Source organism: Pseudorasbora parva, chromosome 9 (genome assembly GCF_024679245.1).
Source record: "Pseudorasbora parva isolate DD20220531a chromosome 9, ASM2467924v1, whole genome shotgun sequence".
NCBI classification, from domain to species: domain Eukaryota; kingdom Metazoa; phylum Chordata; class Actinopteri; order Cypriniformes; family Gobionidae; genus Pseudorasbora; species Pseudorasbora parva.
Window position 1 is genome coordinate 19,005,088 of NC_090180.1, and position 21,162 is coordinate 19,026,249.

Consider the following 21,162-nt stretch of genomic DNA (forward strand, 5'->3'; position numbering starts at 1 on the left):
TATATAGGCTGAGCACACTCAAAGCTCCCCAGTCAGTGTGTCTTCACCACTCTGACTGCTATCCTATACTAAGGCATGCATTCAAACACTATGGCATACCTTAGAGCACCTGGAAAACTTTTGTTTGTACTGTTACTGTTACAGACATGGCTCGGCTTTATTCACACACTCATTGACCTGGAGCCTATTTTGCAAGAGACATCTCTATTCAAGCCCAAAGTAGTCATAGCGGTTTTGTCCCGTAACGCTGAACACAGCCTTCCTTATTTTCTGGGATGTATTGAGAGACTGGATTATCCCAAAGACCGCATCTCTATATGGTAAGTCATTTTTGTTTCATGCTGGTGGGCACATAACAAATGCTTTACAAATGTTATTTTCTAAAGAATTTGTGAACTTTATTTCTATAAATAACGATTTGTGTTTTAATAGGAAGACATATCAGCTGAAGGTATATGAATCGATATTATCGATTTTATTGATTATCGATATTATCCCTCAATATTATATTTAAAAAGCTTATCACTTATTACATTTAAAATTCACATGGCTATAAACACATTTTTCTGAATTAAAGCACTTTCAGTTATAATCACATTTAAATCTGCGTACTCATTTACATGAGTTTAATGTTCTATCGCTGAAAGTTACTGTGTTAGCACTATTATCACACAAATATAATACCTGTGGTTATATCAGTGGTTCTGTATTTGACCACACATTGAAGAGAGCGCTAGGCTTTTTAATTACACCTCAGTCTGAAAAATCCTGAAAAGCTTGAAAAGTAAATATGACAAGAATCACAGTCAAGTGAAAGAATGCAGATGAGTAAAAGGAGAAATGAAGGAGAAAATACCAGGCAGTTTGCACTCCAATAAACAGCAAAAGTGACCAATAATGATGTGTTCTATATCTTTTAATATATAGAACACATCATTATATATATATTAAAATAAGTATTATTTAATAATAATAATAAATAGTAATAAAAGTATTATTATTAGTTGCAATATAATGATTTATTAATTAAATTGATTATTATTATTTTACTTGTTTTTATCTTTTACTTTTGTACACCATCTTAGGTTCCTGGATCCCAGTTTTAAAACCAATACACAATAATGGACAAAAGATATAAAAATATATATATATTAGCATCGTTAATCCAGTCTCCAGTGTCACATGATCCTTCAGAAATCATTCTAATATGATCAAGAAACTATTCTTAAGATTATCAATGTTGATAACAGGTGTGCTGCTCAATATTTTTGTGGAAACCGTGACAAGGTTTTTGCTTGGATTCAGTAAAGAATAAAATATTTATTTGACAATTATTTGAAATCGAAATATTCTGTAACATATTAATGTATTTACTGTTACAGTTGGTCAATTTAATGATCAATGTCTTTGCTGACTGAATGTATACGATTCTTTTAAAAAATCTTACTGACCCCAAACTTTCGAATTGTGATTTTCCATGGCAAGATGACAATGTTACAAAAAATGTCTGTGTTACGGTGTAATTACACATTTAAGTACTGTGTAATAATAATGAACTACATGCACTATAGGCTTAGGATAAGGGTTAGTTGCATGTAATTATGCATAATTTATAGTTATTACTACAGTAACTACATGTAACATGTAACAAGTACAGTACACTGTAAAATAAATAATGTTACACTTTATTAAAGGTGACATATAGTTAAATTGTACTTACTCAAATAAGTACTGAGTAACACTTATTAACTACATGTTACTATAGGGCCAGGGTTTGATTTACAGTTAACGCCCAATTTATACTTCTGCGTCGAGGGTACACCGTGGCTACGTCGTAGGCTGTGTGTTGCACACGTAGCCTACGACGTACCCTGACGTGCACCTCTCCAAAAATGTAATAACATGCCGATTCTACGCGGAACACAAGTGCTGTGATTGGTCTGCCAGAACCCCTCATGCTCCCTCTTAATGTGTAACTGCACGTCAACGTGGACAAGGATGCAGAACATCGACGTGTAGCCCACAGCGTAGGTTCGTTGCAGAAGTATAAATCAGCCTTAAGGCTAATTTATGTTTCTGCGTTGGATCTGCACCATAGCCTCTACTGCAGACAAATCACAGTGCTTGCAGTCCACGTAGAATCGACGCATTGTTACATTTTTGGAGAGGTGCACGTCAGGGTACATCGTAGGCTGTGTGTTGCACGTGTCGCCTACGACGTACCCTGACGTGAACCTCTCCAAAAATGCTATGGTGTACAGTTGACACAGAGGTATAAATTGGGCTTTAGTTACTTGTACTTATTCATAATTTACTGTAATTACTATAGTAAGTACATCTAGTAACGTGTAACTATGTTACCAAAAACTGCAACATGGGCTAAATGCTATAATTCTGGACCTAATTTCTGTTTGTTAGGGCCGCTACCGATCACAATATTGACAACACCACTGCAATGCTGCACGAATGGCTCTCTGGAGTGGAGAGTTTGTATCATTCGGTACAACTGCAGACCATGGAGGAGGACAAAAGGTGACAACACATGCACATTACATTATATTACAGAACACTGTATGTTCAGAACTATTCTCTTAGAAGTTATAACTCACTAGCGTCCCTACGATAAGTAACGTAAAACTTTTAATGTTGTACAAAATTAATATATAAAAGAGGAAACATCTCACGTGTCTTAGCATACTGAAGCATTTGGTTCTAATTCACTATAGTTATAATAATTATTTACAGGTATTATGTGGATGAGCTGGGCCCTAAGCACTGGACGGAGTCTCGGTTCACCCATGTGATGAAGCTGAAGCAGGCTGCGCTCACATCAGCCAGGGCACAGTGGGCAGATTACATTCTGGTGAGGTGACCGCTCCTTCTGTGCTGATCTCAGGACAGCTTCTGGTGTCCCTGTATTTGTTTAAAACTCTCTGTGTTATTATATCATATAGATCTACTATATATATATATATATATATATATATAGATATATATATATATTTTTTTTTTTTTTTTTTTTTTTTTTTTTTTTGAAAAGCGACCATGTATTAGCCTAGAAATCTAGATGCACCCAAGCGGCAGCAAATCTAATCTGCCACGAGTGTCGTCTAGCAACTTTCACCTCTCAAACCAAACTCTGGTCAGGCCAATCACATCGTGTATAGAGTCAGTGGGTGGGGCTTAACATAATGACGACCGAGTTGCGCTTGCGGGCTAGTAAACAAAGAAGCTGGCGAACGGCGGTCTTTCAAATCAGCTTTGACCGCGACTCTGGAAGACTTGGAGTTAAGCTTTTCTCTGAGAAAAGAACAAAAAACGGCACTGAAGTCATTCTCAAAAAGTGAAGATGTGGACTGAGTTTTGCCGACCGGATACGGATATGGCGTATACGGTACGGATAAGTTTAATCTATCAACTAGCTCCGCTTCACCTTCGTTGGTCTGGTTGGTTTTAGCGCTATCCTATCGCGTGCAGAGGGAGTTTGAAAGACAAGCGTTTATCCCGCCTCTCGGATTGAGCCCTGTCAATGGTGAGTTTCCAGACCAAACATCTTGATGTACCAGTACAATTTTTAACATAAATGTTTCCATTTTATGCATTGTTTCGGATCATCTGCAGTCCCCTTGGGGGATTTCATGGTACTATATTATATTTATGGAACAGTTATGATCCATTTAATACCTATTGACCACTTTTTGTTGTCGCAAATCTTTGGAGCACAGCCTTTTTGTTGTTGTTTGGTCTCTTATTAAAGAAGACACTTGACAGATGAAAAGTAAAAACTTTTTTTAACAGATTGAGTAGAAGTTTGTTTATTATTAAGAAAAAATTTAAAAATACTATTTTTAAATTTGATATGAATTATATATTTTTCACAAAAAAATTATAAAACTAAAGTGTGATTAAACTAAGCATATTAAAAGATATTGAGAAAACAAATGAAAGAAACTGTATGTAAGAAATGTATTTAAATGAATCATAAAATGACCCTGATATGTGACTAGACATTAAGAAATCATGTTAATTTCAAATACTTATATATTTGACAACAGTAGTCTGGCCAGGATATTGTCATTTGATATTGTCAAGCTACTGTAAGGTGTTTTTTATTTTTTATTTTTTATTTTAGAGGTGAACTGTCCCTTTAAGGACAGCGTTAACCGACTGCGTTTATATGTTAACCTTGTGTGTATTTGACAGTATTAGCGCTGTAAGACTGTCCAGTAATCACGTGTGTTTGACAGACGTTTAGTGCGTGCACTCAATGCAAAACAGTGCATAGCACGCAAATTAAATGTTTAACTGGCAAGGCTTTAAAACGTTGCTAAACACCCCCTAACTTTAGTGCATATGATTGGATATTTGCTCATATCAGCGCGTAGACTCACAGGCACACTCAAACAGATCCGAAATAAACTGAGAGAAATATTTCAAACGGAGAGAAATGGAAATAATTAATTAAATGCAAAACCGAAAAAAAAAGAAAAAAAAACGCAATTCACCAGTGCGTATTGACCGAACAGTTCAATATTATATTGAGTATTGTGGCATCCCTAATATTATATATATACAACCCCAAATCAGACAAAGTTGGGACAGTATGGAATGTGCAAAAAAAAAAAAAAAAAGAAGTGATTTCTAAAATTACTTTGACTTGTATTTCATTGCAGACTATATGAACACAAAATATTTCATGTTTTGTCTGGTCAACTTCATGTCATTTGTAAATATGCATCCTTTCCTGTCATTCAGACCTGCAACACATTTCAAAAAAAGTTGGGACAGTAAAGCATTTACCACTTTGTAATGTTGCCATTCCTTTTCACAACACTTAAAAGACGTTTAGGGACTGAAGACACCAAGTGATGAAGTGTTTCAGGTGTAATTTTGTCCCATTCTTCCTGCAAACAAGTCTTAAGGTGGGCAACAGTACAGGGTCTTCGTTGTCGCATTTGTCGCAGTTAAATGCGACAATGCATTTAACCCAATTTGTCGCAGTTCCCTGTACTGTTGCCCACCTTAAGACTTGTTTGCATGAAGAATGGGACAAAATTACACCTGAAACACTTCATCACTTGGTGTCTTCAGTCCCTAAACGTCTTTTAAGTGTTGTGAAAAGGAATGGCAACATTACAAAGTGGTAAATGCTTTACTGTAATAAAATACAAGTCAAAGTAAATTTAGAAATCACTACTTTCTTTTTTTATTTCCCAACTTTTTCTGATTTGGGGTTGTATATATATATATATATATATATATATATATATATATATATATATATATATATATATATATATACTAATTTAAAGGCTTATTAGGAACACCTTTTCAGTATATCATTAATGCAATTATCTAATCAACCAATCACATGACAGTTGCTTCAATACATTTAGGGGTGTAGTCCTGGTCAAGACAATCTCCTGAACTCCAAACTGAATGTCAGAATGGGAAAGAAAGGTGATTTAAGCAATTTTGAGTGTGGCATGGTTGTTGGTGCCAGACGGGTCGGTCTGAGTATTCCACAATCTGCTCAGTTACTGGGATTTTCACGCACAACCATTTCTAGGGTTTACAAAGAATGGTGTAAAAAGGGAAAAACATCCAGTATGTGGCAGTCCTGTGGGCAAAAATGCCTTGTTGATGCTAGAGGTCAGAGGAGAATGGGCCAACTGATTCAAGCTGATAGAAGAGCAACTTTGACTGAAATAACCACTCATTACAACCGAGGTATGCAGCAAAGCATTTGTGAAGCCACAACACGCACAACCTTGAGACGGATGGGCTACAACAGCAGAAGACCCCACTGGGTACCACTCATCTCCACTACAAATAGGAAAAAGAGGCTACAATTTGCTCAAGCTCACCAAAATTGGACATCTAAAAAATGTTCCCTGATCTGATAAGTCTTGATTTCTTTTGAGATATTCAGTTGGTAGATTTAGAATTTGGCGTAAACAGAATGGGAACATGGATCCATCATGCCTTGTTATCACTGTGCAGGCTGGTGGTGGTGGTGTAATGGTGTGGGGGATGTTTTCTTGGCACACTTTAGGCCCCTTAGTGCCAATTGGACATCGTTTAAATGCCACGGCCTACCTGACCATTGTTTCTGACCATGTCCATCCCTTTATGACCACCATGTACCCATCCTCTGATGGCTACTTCCGGAAGGATAATGCACCATGTCACAAAGCTCGAATCATTTCAAATTGGTTTCTTGAACATGACAATGAGTTCACTGTACTAAAATGGCCCGAACAGTCACCAGATCTTAACCTAATAGAGCATTTTTGGGATGTGGTGGAACGGGAGCTTCAGCCCTGGATGTGCATCCCACAAATCTCTGTCAACTGCAAGATGCTATCCTATCAATATAGGCCAACATTTCTAAAGAATGCTTTCAGCACCTTGTAAAAACAATGCCACGTAGAATTATGGCATTTCTGAAGGCGAAAGGGGGTCAAACACAGTATTAGTATGGTGTTCCTAATAATCCTTTAGGTGAGTGTGTGTGTATATATATATATATATATATATATATATATATATATATATATATATATATATATATATATATATATATATATATATATATATATATATATATATATATATATACAGGCTTACAGGCTTAAAAGTGTGGTTTATCTTCCAAACCTAAATTTCAGGGTTCAATGGGTTCAATGAGTTGAATGATCATTTTTGAAAGGTTTGTATGATTTGTCTTCTAGTTTGCAGACAGTGATAATCTGCTGACAAACACACAAGTGCTGAACCATCTGATTGCTGAGAATCGGACGCTGGTGGCTCCAATGCTAGAGTCAAGGACACTCTATTCCAACTTTTGGTGTGGCATGACCTTGCAGGTACAGGCTACTAACATTTACATTACAATGGCTTTCACTTACAGGAAATCAGTGTGGCCTAGTATCAGGCTCAATGGTCAGTCGTGTATCATTCAGGACTCAGTATGCTATTTTCAAACCGATGGGTGATGATCAAACACTTTACCCAATTTGCCATAACCAACTAGGGTATGTTTGGGGGCGGGATGTTCATGATTATAGCAAGCCGTGTACATTTAGGATATGGAGACACATAATTCTGAAAGGGGTTGCCTAATTGACCCAATTTTTCATGACACCAGAGACACAAGTTAAAGGGTTAGTTCACCCAAAAATCTAATGTATGTCATTAATGACTCACCCTAATGTTGTTCCACACCCGTAAGACCTCCGTTCATCTTCGGAACACAGTTGAAGATATTTTATATTTTCGTCCCTGCAGTCTATGCACACTTTACTGTCCTTGTCCAGAAAGGTAATAAAAACATCATCAAAGTAGTCCATGTGAGACATCAGTTGGTAAATTAGAATCTCTTGAAGCACCGAAAATACATTTTGAAAAATTCTATGAAAAATGCAACGCAAACACCACGCGACACTATGGAAAGTCTATTGCCCTTATACAACAGTAAAGTTCATAATGAGTAACTTACATTTTCAACACAGTGCTGCCAGTTACGTTGTCTAATGTTGCTCCATTAAAGAAAACAGCTAGAAAGCAAAGCTAAATCAACCTTTTACTGTCTATGGAATCAACCATTCATGTTTTAGAACGAATCATTTCTGAACAACATTCAATGAGTCACTTATTGCCGCCACCTTCTGGTGAATCGATGTAAGCTGTAGAACGCGTGAGAAACTATGGCTGGGTCCGAAAACCTAGGCAGCTGACTCGTTGCCTCGCTTGATTTGCGCGCAGAGGAGATGTCATGCGCGCGCGGGTTCAAAATGAGCTTGGGGCTCCCGTTTTCTCGCCTGTAGATCTGTTATTCTCTCGCGGAAGTGATTTACTGCGCGCGCGAGTAGCCTATCAGTTGTGTTGTGCGCTCGGTTATTAATGGCATTATAATGCCGTCATACAACGACTTGTAAGGCAGCGTTTTGTGCACCAAGGCACCTCGCGAAACTGATTTCAGACAGACTAAGGCAGTGTAGGCCTAACAGTTTAATGATCTACAGCAAAATAGAGAGAGCTTAGAACTAAACACAAATTTAACTACATTAGTAATTTCTCACTAGAAATTACATCAGAAGTGGAACATATTGGTTAAAAACATACATTTACAAACACACAACTGACCAGCAAACGCAACTTTCGGACGCCATCTTATTTTCCAAGCTCAACTGTCACTGAAGCACAGGATTGTGGGATATCCGAAACCTGTAAAATGCTGCCTTCGGAAGACACATTTGTCCCAAACATTCACATCTGATCCATTTTTGAAGGCAGCATACATGTGTCCTTCGCTGCCTTTGATATCCCACAATCCTGTGCTTTCCATTCACTGACAGTTGAGCTAGGGAAAATTAGATGGCGTCCGAAAGTTGCGTTTGCTGGTCAGTTTGTGTGTAAATGTAAGTTTTTTTTACCAAATCTGGTAAAAAACCAACACCAGATATTAAACACTTCTGATGTCATTTCTAGCGAACAGTCACTACTGTAGTAATTAAATATGTGTTTAGTTCTCACCAAATCTCTCTGTTTAGCTGTAGATCATTAAACTGTTACGCTGCCTAAGAAGTCTGTCCGAAATTAGTTCCGTGAGGTGCCTTCATGCACAAAACGCTGCCTGCAGAGTCATTGTCTGATGAGGCAGCGAGGCAACGAGTCAGCTGCCTAGGTTTTCGGACGCAGCCAAGATCAGATAAAGGAGACAGGAAGGGAAGCAAAGATTAGATTCGGACATTGCTTGATGCCTTCCTGCCTTGAAATGTGTCCTCCAAAGGCAGCATTTTCCAGGTTTCGGACGCAGCCAAGAAGTTTAAAAAAATTATATTGCAGTGTTTTGTAAAAGTTAGAATATTATTATATTATTCCTTGTTTCTCCGTTTGTCTGCATGTATTAGAGCATTTTATTATTTATTGATCATGCTCTGAATCTTGAAGATGTTGAGCATCTCTTTCCTTTCTGCAGGGGTATTATAAGCGAACACCACAATACGTACCTATCCGGAACTGGAAGCGTAATAGCTGCCACCCAGTTCCCATGATTCACTCCACAATGCTGATAGACCTGCGACGCAGTGCTAGCGCTGCCCTGGCCTTTTACCCTCTGCACCATTATTATCTTTGGGCCCTGGATGATATTATGGCTTTTGCGTTTTCTGCAAGACAAGCAGGTAACAATTCCATTATTTCTTTACTTTTGACAATACAGTACTATTCTACTGTACTTTACTGTAAGTCTGATTAAAAAGGGAGCACACACTGTAAAAAATTATATGTTCGATAAGTTATGACAACATAAGTTTTTACATTGTTTTAACTCATCAAAATAAGTTAAGAAATGTTAAACTTTTTTTTATTAGTTATACAAGATGTAACTAATTTTTTTAAGTCAGTTTAACATAATTTAAGTTGAAATAACATCCAAGTCGATTGTACTGCAAAAGTTCAAAATTTGCATTTTTTACAGAGTATAGGTCATTGAGTTGAAACCTGTGCTTGATATTTGCTTAATTTTTATTTATTTATTTGTATTTAAATTCAACTTGACTGAAAATAATTTCAGTCCTACTTGTAAAAATCATTGATTTATTCCTCTGAAATGAGATGTGCCAATGTTCCCAAAAAAATCTGTTAAAAACTGTTTGTTTGTTTTCTCCAAACATTATGGGAAAATTACTTTTGAATGTTCTCTGAACATTTTACTACCACTTTAAACATGTTAGATGAACATCCAGCTAAAACAGAAAAAAAGACATTCTATGAACAATGTATGATTTTTTATTTATTTTTTTGTGCTGACGTTTTGAGAACGTTATTGAAGGCCAGATAACTCTGAATAGCCGCTTTTCTACTGTGTGGCCAGTGTAAGCCAGGACTGAAAATGCTGGGATGGGCCAAGAGCCTCTAAAACACTTTATGATTCATATGATCTGCTCTGTGCTATCATGTCTCATCCATGAGATTCAAGATCAGTGTGTGGCGTGCAGGTCCCGCTCATGAGCAATCGTGCCACCGGCCTCGCACTGTTCCCGCAGCTTTCGGCCCCCACATTTTGTTCATACTTTGAGAGAACCTGTCCAGAATGTGCTACATTTTTGCCTTTTAGCTGATTCTGGCCATTACTAAAAAAATGTGTGATAAAAATATGACTTACATTATTATCTTTACAGGTGTGCAGATGTTCTTATGTAACAAAGAGCATTATGGGTACCTGCCACTGCCTTTGAATACAAAGCAGACTCTGGAGGAGGAGGTGGAGAGCTTCAGCCACACTGTCACCGAAGCACTACGTGTGTATTACTAAATCTGCTTAATCACAAAACAATATGAAGAATTGACAAAAGTCTTCACACACAAAAACAGCTTTTAAGCGGAGAGACTTAGTACTGAGGTGATGTTATTGGCCTATTAGTACAACATTTATGAGTGAATAATAAGCTGTGAAGGAGAGGTGTGGGAAATCTATTGAATTCCCACTATTCCTCTGTGTTCCTTTAGCTTACACAAACTCTCTGTATGCTTTTCCATATAGTTTTCACAGGAAAGAGAGAGTTTTCACTCCTCTGTGACATCTCTCACACATTCTTTCTGCTCTTTCTGATCCTGTTGTCTCCCACCATCAGATTAGCTTGACTGTATTATGAAATCCGTATGTTAAAAGAATAAATACAATTTTAAAAAAACGGATAAGAAAACATGGTGCTACTTAGAGCTCAAAAGATAAAAGATTTTTTAGCAAACTAAACCTTCCAAGGATTAAACATATGTGTAAACTTAGCAACAGAGTCTCATAAAAATTAAAACCTTGTGCTGTCCCCAGTGTGTGTAGCACCTAAAGCTCTGCATATCCTTCTAAAGAATCCCAAAATTACAAGCTCAAATCGACTGAAGTGTGTTTATCACAAAATGTGCATGATATTTAAGCACAGATTGTTTGTGGTCCTATCACAATTTAATACAGGTTATTAAATTGCCACCATATTAAAAAAATACCGACCCAACACGCAATTTAACTTACATTTACAGTAACTAATATAATATTAATTTACTATTGAAGTACTAATATCTTTTTTTGTATCTTTATAATACACGGACAACCACCAAAGTGGTGGTGACAGTGGTGATGAGAGCCACATGATTAATCAAATCTCATCACAATTTAACGATATTTTACTTTAAATGTACAGTTAGATATATTAGTTATTCTCTGTATATAGTATGGAAACTTTCTGTAAACCATTTAACTTACCATTAAATTCACAATTAGTTTTTTTTTTTTTTTTTTTTTTTTACAATGCATCCTACTTTACCATATGCATACAGGTCCTTCTCAAAAAATTAGCATATGTGATAAAAGTTCATTATTTTCCATAATGTAATGATACAAATTAAACTTTCATATATTTTAGATTCATTGCACACCAACTGAAATATTTCAGGTCTTTTATTGTTTTAATACTGATGATTTTGGCATACAGCTCATTAAAAATTTGCATATCATATATCATGAAAAGGTTCTCAAAACGAGCTATTAACCTAATCATCTGAATCAACTAATTAACTCTAAACACCTGCAAAAGATTCCTGAGGCTTTTTTAAAAACTCCCAGCCTGGTTCATTACTCAAAACCGCAATCATGAGTAAGACTGCCGACCTGACTGCTGTCCAGAAGGCCATCATTGACACCCTCAAGCGAGAGGGTAAGACACAGAAAGAAATTTCTGAACGAATAGGCTGTTCCCAGAGTGCTGTATCAAGGCACCTCAGCGGGAAGTCTGTGGGAAGGAAAGTGTGGCAAAAAACGCTGCACAACGAGAAGAGGTGACCAGACCCTGAGGAAGATTGTGGAGAAGGACCGATTCCAGACCTTGGGGGACCTGCGGAAGCAGTTGACTGAGTCTGGAGTAGAAATATCCAGAGCCACCGTGCACAGGCGTGTGCAGGCGTGTGCAGGAAATGGGCTACAGGTGCCGCATTCCCCAGGTCAAGCCACTTTTGGGCTTCAGAGAAGCAGCACTGGACTGTTGCTCAGTGGTCCAAAGTACTTTTTTTTGGATGAAAGCAAATTTTGCATGTCATTCGGAAATCAAGGTGCCAGAGTCTGGAGGAAGACGAGAAATGCCTTCCTTCTGGGGAGAAGGAAATGCCAAAATGCCTGAAGTCCAATGTCAAGTACCCTCAGTCAGTGATGGTCTGGCGTGCCATGTCAGCTGCTGGTGTTGGTCCACTGTGTTTTATCAAGGGCAGGGTCAATGCAGCTAGCTATCAGGAGATTTTGGAGCACTTCATGCTTCCATCTGCTGAAAAGCTTTATGGAGATGAAGATTTGTTTTTTCAGCACGACCTGGCACCTGCTCACAGTGCCAAAACCACTGGTAAATGGTTTACTGACCAAGGTATTACTGTGGTCAATTGGCCTGCCAACTCTCCTGACCTGAACCCCATAGAGAATCTGTGGGATATTGTGAAGAGAAAGTTGAGAGACGCAAGACCCAACACTCTGGATGAGCTTAAGGCCGCTATGGAAGCATCCTGGGCCTCCATAACACCTCAACAGTGCCACAGGCTGATCGCCTCCATGCCACGCCGCATTGAAGCAGTCATTTCTGCAAAAGGATTCCCGAACCAAGTATTGAGTGCATAACTGAACATAATTATTTGAAGGTTGACTTAAAAAAACAAACAAAAAAAACACTTTTCTTGTATTGGTTGAAATATGCATTTTGTTTTAAAGATTTTTTTAGAGGGTTTTCATGAGCTGTATGCCAAAATCATCAGTATTAAAACAATAAAAGACCTGAAATATTTCAGTTGGTATAACTATATTATCACCCAGCTCTTAGATATAAGTATGTTTTTATTCACATACATGCACCATGAAAGTTGATGTATCTCAAATGCTTGATTGCATGTTTTGTTGCGAAATGTAAACTATCATCACCCAGCTCGAATCAGCTAAACGCAACTATAAAACATGAAGATATACTTTTTAAAAATATATAATTCTCCATAAAGATAAGGAAGCAAAAATGTCCCCCTGTAATCTGTTACAAAAATGTGTACTGTGAAAAGCATAAATATTATAAATATTTGTCTTGAATCAGAAAGGGAATGGAAAAGTTATTAAAAGCTAAAATTTGACAGTTTTTTTGACACATAAACAATTGACTAACACTGTGAACAAGTGACCCCTGCAATTAAAATTCTTAAAATTAATAAACTTTTAATTCATTTAAACACCTTTAAATTATAATTCCAAATGTATCATCCAATCACTAAGCTCCCATTTTTATATATCGCTAATGTAATTACTATGAGGTTTTTTTTTTTTAACAGAAGCTTTTTCTTTGTGCTTAAACGACAAATAACTTGAAATTTATCTTCCTTAGTTGACTTCAAAATGGAAACATCACATTATCTGCACATGGCTTCTAAACCCAAAGACACCATGACATTCAATCAGGTATAGATACTGACAGCTGAAATACTAAATGTAGAATACTGCAGTCCATTTGCAATATTCATTATAGGAATCAGAATGAAACTGTTAGGGTATTGTCTTCTCTTTTTAGGTCTACTTGATTAATCTAAAGCGCCGGGAAGATCGCAGAGATCGTATGCTGCGCTCGTTGGAGGTGTTGGGCATAGATGTCACCCTCACCGATGCGGTGGATGGCAAGTATGATTATAACCCACACTTTTGCACCAGTTACACAATGTCACATTCACTCTTTTGTTTATACTGTATACTGTACTTTATACTATACAAAGAGTATTTTTCTATTACACCACATGCCACAGTCAAATAAGACTTCATGTTTCTTCTCTCTCCCAGAGCCCTGAATTCAACTCAGCTAAGGGCTTTAGAAATTGAGATGCTGCCTGGATATAAAGATCCTTACTCTGATCGTGTGCTAACTAAGGGTGAAATTGGTTGCTTCCTTAGTCATTACAACATCTGGAAAAAGGTATACAGCAAAACATGATGCTCTACAATAAACTGAAACATTAGCATGTGTAAATGGTCCTACTCTGCCTGCTCTGAGCGGGATTCGAAACAGCGTTTTCGCTAACAAGGATACTAAAGAGCACAGCCTCTTGAGGCCAGGGGAGTGTAGTTTACACACACAGCTCTTACTAGCTGGCCTCCGTTACACTGACCCCCTAAACGTCACTCCCACCCGGGTCACGGCACCAAATGTAACCGGTCCTACTTTTGAACCAGTGGCTCGTTCCGACATAGGAGGTGGCCGTGCTAACAAGGATGCTAAAGACTACAGTCTGTAACATCATTCGCCAGTGCAGCTCTTGAGGCCAGGGGAGTGAGGTTTATACACACAGCTCTTACTAGCTGGCCTCCGTTACACTCACCCCCTCAAAAAATCACTCCCAACCGGGACATGGCACCAACCGGTCATATTCAACCTGCTCAGAGTGGGATTTGAACTTACGTCTCCGGCATGGGAGGTGGGCAAGCTAACAAAGACGCTAAAGATTGCAGTCTCTAACATCAGACGCTAGTGTGACTCTTGAGGCCAGGGGAGTGAGGTTTACACACACATGGCTCTTAATAGCTTGCCTCCATTACAAATCAACTCTTGTGTATGATGGTGTTAAATGCAAACTACAGTCTTAAAAATAAAAGTTCTTTATTGGCATTTATCGTTCTATAAAGAAACTATGACTTTTTTTGGCTTTTAGCGTGCCTATGTTAGCCTTACTGTTAGTTGGCGCGTGCTACAAAACAATGACAAAAATTATATTGATAAGATATAATGATTCAAAACTTACAGTCTCTTATTCTGCCAATAATCTGATCAATGATTATGATGATATCACTTTGCACTTCAGCTTCTCATCAGATTGTCTGTCCAATCAAATGCTCTCCAGAATCAAAACTGTCCGGCCCCCTACATTATAAATAGACCCCGAAGCTGAGGCTAGGCTAAAATCAGTCACTTGTTCATGCATTTACTATTTTCTATATTGTGAATGGCACACTATTCAGGGGACAGAGAATGATGTAGACAGTGTAAATATGGTTTCCATTAGGGTAAATGAGGTCGGGTTCCACGTTAGTGACACGAGAGCCACCATAGCGCACACAGTCTGAGGTCCAGAGAGATGGTTGCAAAAATTCATCAGATCCATTTGAATTTCTGCACAGAACTAGCCTAGAAATCTAGATGCACTCTAGTGGCAGCAAATCTAATCTGCCACGAGTGTCGTCTAACAACTCTCAATACACTTCTAAGCTGTTAAAACCAAACTCTGGTATGGCCAATCACATCGTGTATAGAGTCTGTGGGTGGGGCTTAGAATAATAACGGCAGAGTTGTGCTTGTGTGTTACTAGTAAACACAGAAGCTAGCGAACAGCGGTCTGGAAGACTTAGAGTTAAGCTTTTCTCTGAGAAAAGAACAAAGAACGGCACTGAAGTCATTCTTAAAAAGGGAAGATGTGTTCTGAGTTTTGCCGACTGTATACGGCAAAAGTTTTATCTATCAACTAGCTCCACTTCACATTGCTCTGGTTGGTTGTAGCGCTATTCTATCGCGTGCAGAGGGAGCTTGGAAGACAACCGTTTATCCCGCCCCTCTGATTGAGCCCTGTCAATGGTGAGTTTCCAGGCAAAAAATCTTGATGTGGGTCTGGCTTGTCAGGCTAGCACAGAACTATAGTATACTACATTTAAAGTGATACGGAGGAGAGTAGGAGGAGAAACGGTTTGAGATAAGGAGGGAAATGTGGCTTTACAGAGCTCATTTTTGATTATAAATTGCTCTTCATACTCTTTTAGGAGCTTTTAATTGTTCTTCCATGGCATTACGCCAAAACCCCTTTTTGGAACCTTTCTTTTCGAGAGTGTAATATAAAATGACTTTGATGCTGTGTGAACACTAAACAAGTCACTTTATTTGCATGATTCTTTTTGCTGCGTGTCGCCCTCAGGTGGTGGACCTCCAGCAACAGCAAGTGCTTGTACTGGAGGATGATGTCAGGTTTGAACCCAACTTCAAGAGCCGCCTCATCACCATCATGGAGGATGTGAAACAATCAGGCCTCCTGTGGGACTTAATGTTAGTTGTGGCTTTATTATAACTTCACAGTTCTCTATTCTGCTTTGAGTCTTTATATTGATCCATCGTCATAGCCTCCACAGAGTGGTGATTGGTCTTCTTGAGGTCCACAAATGAACATTTCATTAACAAAATACATTCAATTTCCATTGATAATTAGACATTTGCACGTGTTTCCTGTCTCTGTTCCGTTTTCCCTCTCTCTTTAAGTTACGTGGGGCGTAAACAATTGCAAATTAAGCATCCAGAGCGCTGGGTGGAGGGAGTGAAGAACCTGGTGAGCCCAGATTACTCTTATTGGACATTAGGCTATGCCCTTTCACTGCAGGGGGCAAAGACGCTTCTGGAGGCCCAGCCCCTCAGCAAGATGCTGCCCGTGGACGAGTTTCTGCCTGTTATGTTTAACAAGCACCCCAAGTAAGTGTCGGTAGATGCTGGTAATCAACCCCCAGTTTCACAGATAAGGTTTAAGACTAGCTGCTTTAACTGAAAACAACTTGCACTGGCGTATTTTTTTAAAATATGTAGTAATATTTTTTTCTCTAAGGCACATTCATAAAAGCTACTTAAATGCCCTAAGTGAAACCAGGCCGACATTTCATAAAAGGTTAGTTCACACAAAAATCTCACCCTCGTGTCATTCCAACCCCACAACACTTTAGTTCATCTCTGATGCTTAAAAAAAGTTCATCAAAGTAATCCATATCAATTAAGTGGTTTAATCCACGTCTTCTGAAAAGCGTAATATTATTAGCACATTTAATTTAGGCTTTTATTTACTTATAAACTTTGATAAATGCATATACATATGGTAAATGGCTGCTCAAACACACTTGACGTGCTTGCATGACACACGAAAAACAGCATATTGATCAAACATGCATGTATTCGCTTAAGTTTAGCATATTTATATATACATGTTTGTGCAATGATCAATGTTTAAATTGGAATAAACCACTTGATTCATGTTTGGGTTGAATGGATTTGCAATAGAGGATCAGAAATCTCTTCATTATAAATCTCTTCATTATGGGTTTGGAATGAAATGAGGGTGTGTAAGTGAATTTTCATTTTTGGGTGAATTATCCTTTATTTTTAGCAACATTTTTTTGTTTGCTGTTTTTATAAACCGAGGGATGAGTCAAAATGATTGTCTGTGGCAATTGAAAGCATTGTGTCCTGACCCAGGCACATTTAAAGGTGCAGTGTGTAATATTTATGATGATCTATTGACAGAAATGTAATCGAATATACTTAACTATGTTGTCAGTGGTGTATAAAGACCTTACACTGTCAAAAAAAAAAAAACACCCGTAAAAAAAGATAAATCTCTGGCAGCAATGTTTCTAGACGGGTTCCATAAAATTATAGTAAAACAAATTTCACAAAATTACGTGCCATAAACCATAAAAATACAGAGAACATTTTACAGTGAAAATTAATTTCATTATGTCAAATTCCACACTAATTTTCAAGTTAATCTCTGCAAATTTAAGGTTTTTATGAGTTCTGCTCTGTCTATCTATAGTAATTTACTTTTAAAATACAGGTTTTCAATGTACAATTACTAAGATATTATGTATAAAATATATCCAAGTTCTTGAATGACTTATAAATATGATGGAGCATTATAGTTGTTGTTATCAGTGGTGTAGTCTAGTTTTTGTAGTGAGTATACCGTGATTTCCCCTCCCAGCCTCATATGCACCCATCCAAGAACGACACCCCATAGGCACCACCACACTCACTAATGCATAAAGTATGCATCTACGTGTAATTGAGCGCATTATTAAAGACTGCTTATGTGTTATCAACATTCCAATGTATTATAAGCAACAAAAGACAGCTGATAAAACCTGTGCTCCAGGTACCATATTCATATAACATTTAAAGGGGGGGTGAAACACTCAGTTTCAGTCAATCTCATGTCAATCTTGAGAACCTATAGAGTAGTATTGCATCCTTCATATCTCCAAAAAGTCTTTAGTTTTATTATATTTATAAAAGAAATATGGGCTGTACCGAGTCTTTCCGGAAAAAAACGAGCGGCTGGAGGCGTATCGTGTGGGCGGAGCTAAAGAATGACGAGTGCGAACAAAGCGGTGACGTCCTCAAGCGTGGAGAAACCCATGGCTATCGATCTCAGCTAATACAGATATGATCCAGAATCATTCGGAGGCTGAAATAAATTGAACAGGAGAAACAGCAACAGCAAACCGTCTCTGTGGTATGTACTGTATTTAGTGGCCTGTCAACATTTGTGTGTGTTTACGCGCAGTTTATGAGGACATGATTCGGTTTATGGACTATTGTATGTGACTAAACCTTAGCAGTAGCACGCGATCGTGTCGTTTACTGATGTTTACTCACGCGACGATAGCCAACAGCACAGACATTTGAAGCAGTTTTACTCACCGACTGCTTCCAAAGCAGGACCGAACCTTTATCGCTGGGACCGCTCCGTCAAAAACACACTTCTTTGGTATGATTTGGTGAAGTCCTGACAGCGGAGATCCACTTTGTGACGCGACTGAACCGATCTTGTGAAGCTTCTCGTCATTTCTGCGTTCAAATCGGTTCAAATGCAGCGCTGCCTTCCCGGAATGCTGTGCTGAAGCGTTGAAGTCGCTTGATGTGCACCCATAGGAATAAAGTGGAGCGCGGCGCGCGACATAAGTGTTCACGGACGACTGGATCAAAAAAACACTGGATAGATTTTTATCATTATTGGATGGTTGTGTACAGGTATTGCCAACACACATTTCCATACAATCAGCTTGTAAAAGTACATATACCATTTTATGATCTTTTTAAAACAGATGGAAAGTTGAAAGAGGCCTGCTGTGATGTTCTGTGTTTTAACACCGATGCACTGAACACCGATTAGAAATGCTAACAATAGCTTTAAAACAATTAACAACACAAATGTGCAGCCACACAATATAAATATCATAGAATGAGACTCTTACCTTTTCCTCACACAGTTCAGAGTGTGTTCAATGCTCCTGCTCAGGCTGCTCTTTAAGATCCGCAATTAATCCCACAAGCCACTTCACGAGCGTATCTTAAAATAAATTCAAATTGCCTGCCCCAACATCACTGTGCATCTCGCTCCGTGAACTGCTGTGGGAATTAACAAACGGGAAATGAGCAGGCGGCAAATTTGAATCTGCGTGCGTATGCGCACACACACACACAAAGCTGCACATTGCAACTCGATTTGGAAAACCATATGTAGGCTACATGTATAATATATGTTAGGAAATTTAGAGGGAAATTACTCAAACTTAAACTTTTTAAAAACGTTTTTTAACCTTTCTAAAAACTCACTCACATTATCTTATAGTAAGAAAAAAAGTTGAAAGACTGCTGATCTCTGTATAAACATTAATTTCCTTTTTTTTTTTTTTTACAGAAAAAATCTGTAAAATATTAATCAAACTTGTGTAGAATTACATATTAAACGGAAATTTGATGTAATACCAATATACAAGCAATTTCTGTAAAATTAATAGTCAAAATTTAAATTACAGCATATATCTGTAAAACAACAGGCATTTTACTGTATAATGAAAAAACGGGAAAATTCTGTTAAAAAAAATAGAGACCAGTACCTGTAAAATTACGTACCGTTATTATGTACCGTTATGTTTTTTATTACCTTAGAATGAGTCATTTCTACATACACAATGGGTCCCCTTACAGTGAAATCACCATTTTGCGCCATCATGTTTCTATACAGTAGCCGTAAATGGACAAACTGCTAGCTACTCTCTGCTGTCTTAGTCGATGACATCATTGTCCTGTGTTGGCCACCGTAACTTCTCTATGTGCTTCGAAAGGGAGGGGTCAGCGGTTTAACTTTGCAACCTCACCGCTAGATGGCGCTAAAAGTTACACAGTGCACCTTTAAGCCATAATAATGCAGGTAGTAAATTGAATGTTTAGGATTTAAATGTAGTAGTGGCTATTCTTTGCATTATCTAGCTATATTTTATGACATTTATGAAGAGTTGTACTTATAATAATGAATTTTATTGAAGGCATTTTAGTGTATACTTCTTTCTGTGGGCTAACTGTAGTGCCTCCTCTGTCTGTAGTGAGGAATACATGTCTCATTTTAAAGCGAGAGACTTGAAGGCTTTCTCTGTGGAACCCCTGCTGCTCTTTCCCACACATTACACTGGGGAGTCGGGCTATTTCAGTGACACCGAGACCTCCACCATCTGGAATGACGAGACGGCGGCCACTGACTGGGACCGCCATCACGTCCGCGGAGACCGCAGTCGTGGGGATAAGACCCCCACACCCATCTCCGAGAGCAGCCCGAGAGAAGAACTATGATTTGGCTCTTATAGGATCTGCTTACATTTTTAAGGTGTCCTTGTTACAGTGTAATTACACATTTAAGTACTAAGCAATTTTAATGAACAACATGTAGTTACTAGTGTTCAGGTTAGGATTAAGGTTTGTTTTAGGGTTAGTTCAGTTATTCTGTATTTATTTCCCTAGGGTAATTTGGTTGCAGCATACAAGCATGAGAGAATCCCATACAAACATATAAAACAAACACACACAAAACTATGACCTAAAATGTAAAAACTTTACAGCTGAGGAGATAAATAAATGTCTAATTTTGAAAAGGGGGAAAGAAAAAGGGGGAGGTGAATCCCATTGTGAATGGGGTGGGAATCATCTAATACTCTGGGCTTTTCCCAACACCTGCCTTTGATACAACTGGGCCATACTCATCTTTCTTTTTTGTACTTCCCTGACTTACAATCCTCTTAAGACAGATCTTTTTTCTCATGTTTATGTAATTTAACCAGCACAACATTGAGAAAGATAAAAATGACTCGGTAGGCTCTGTGTAACATACACATCAATGTTTTATTCACATAAAAAGATCTTAGTTGCATGCAATTATGCATAATGTACTGTTATTACTATAGTAAGTATATGTAACATATTTCATAATGACACTGTAAAATAAAGTGTGACCCAGGCCAGAATCCTTAAGGAGATAGTCAGATTAAAGCACAAAGAAAAAAACAAAAACAAATCT

General features: G+C 38.0%; 1 protein-coding gene across 1 annotated transcript; it reads left to right on the plus strand.

The window, feature by feature from the left end:
- Nucleotides 1-90: 90 nt before the first annotated feature.
- colgalt2a (collagen beta(1-O)galactosyltransferase 2a) lies at nt 91-20,441 on the plus strand. Its single transcript, XM_067453161.1, has 12 exons — nt 91-320; nt 2,419-2,532; nt 2,746-2,863; nt 6,735-6,869; nt 8,984-9,188; nt 10,188-10,307; nt 13,407-13,480; nt 13,590-13,696; nt 13,853-13,985; nt 15,970-16,097; nt 16,308-16,514; nt 20,198-20,441. Exons 1-12 carry the CDS (start codon nt 91-93, stop codon nt 20,439-20,441), a joined length of 1,815 nt encoding a protein of 604 aa, XP_067309262.1.
- The last annotated feature ends 721 nt before the right edge of the window (nt 20,442-21,162 follow it).

What these genes read in the sequence shown, in the direction of transcription:
- colgalt2a (XM_067453161.1), top strand. Translation starts at nt 91, where the DNA reads ATGGCATACCTTAGAGCACCTGGAAAACTTTTGTTTGTACTGTTACTG. An exon ending in ACACCATGACATTCAATCAG is followed by an intron (nt 13,481 to 13,589) that starts GTATAGATACTG and finishes TTCTCTTTTTAG; the next exon opens with GTCTACTTGATTAATCTAAA. An exon ending in ATGTTTAACAAGCACCCCAA is followed by an intron (nt 16,515 to 20,197) that starts GTAAGTGTCGGT and finishes CTCTGTCTGTAG; the next exon opens with TGAGGAATACATGTCTCATT.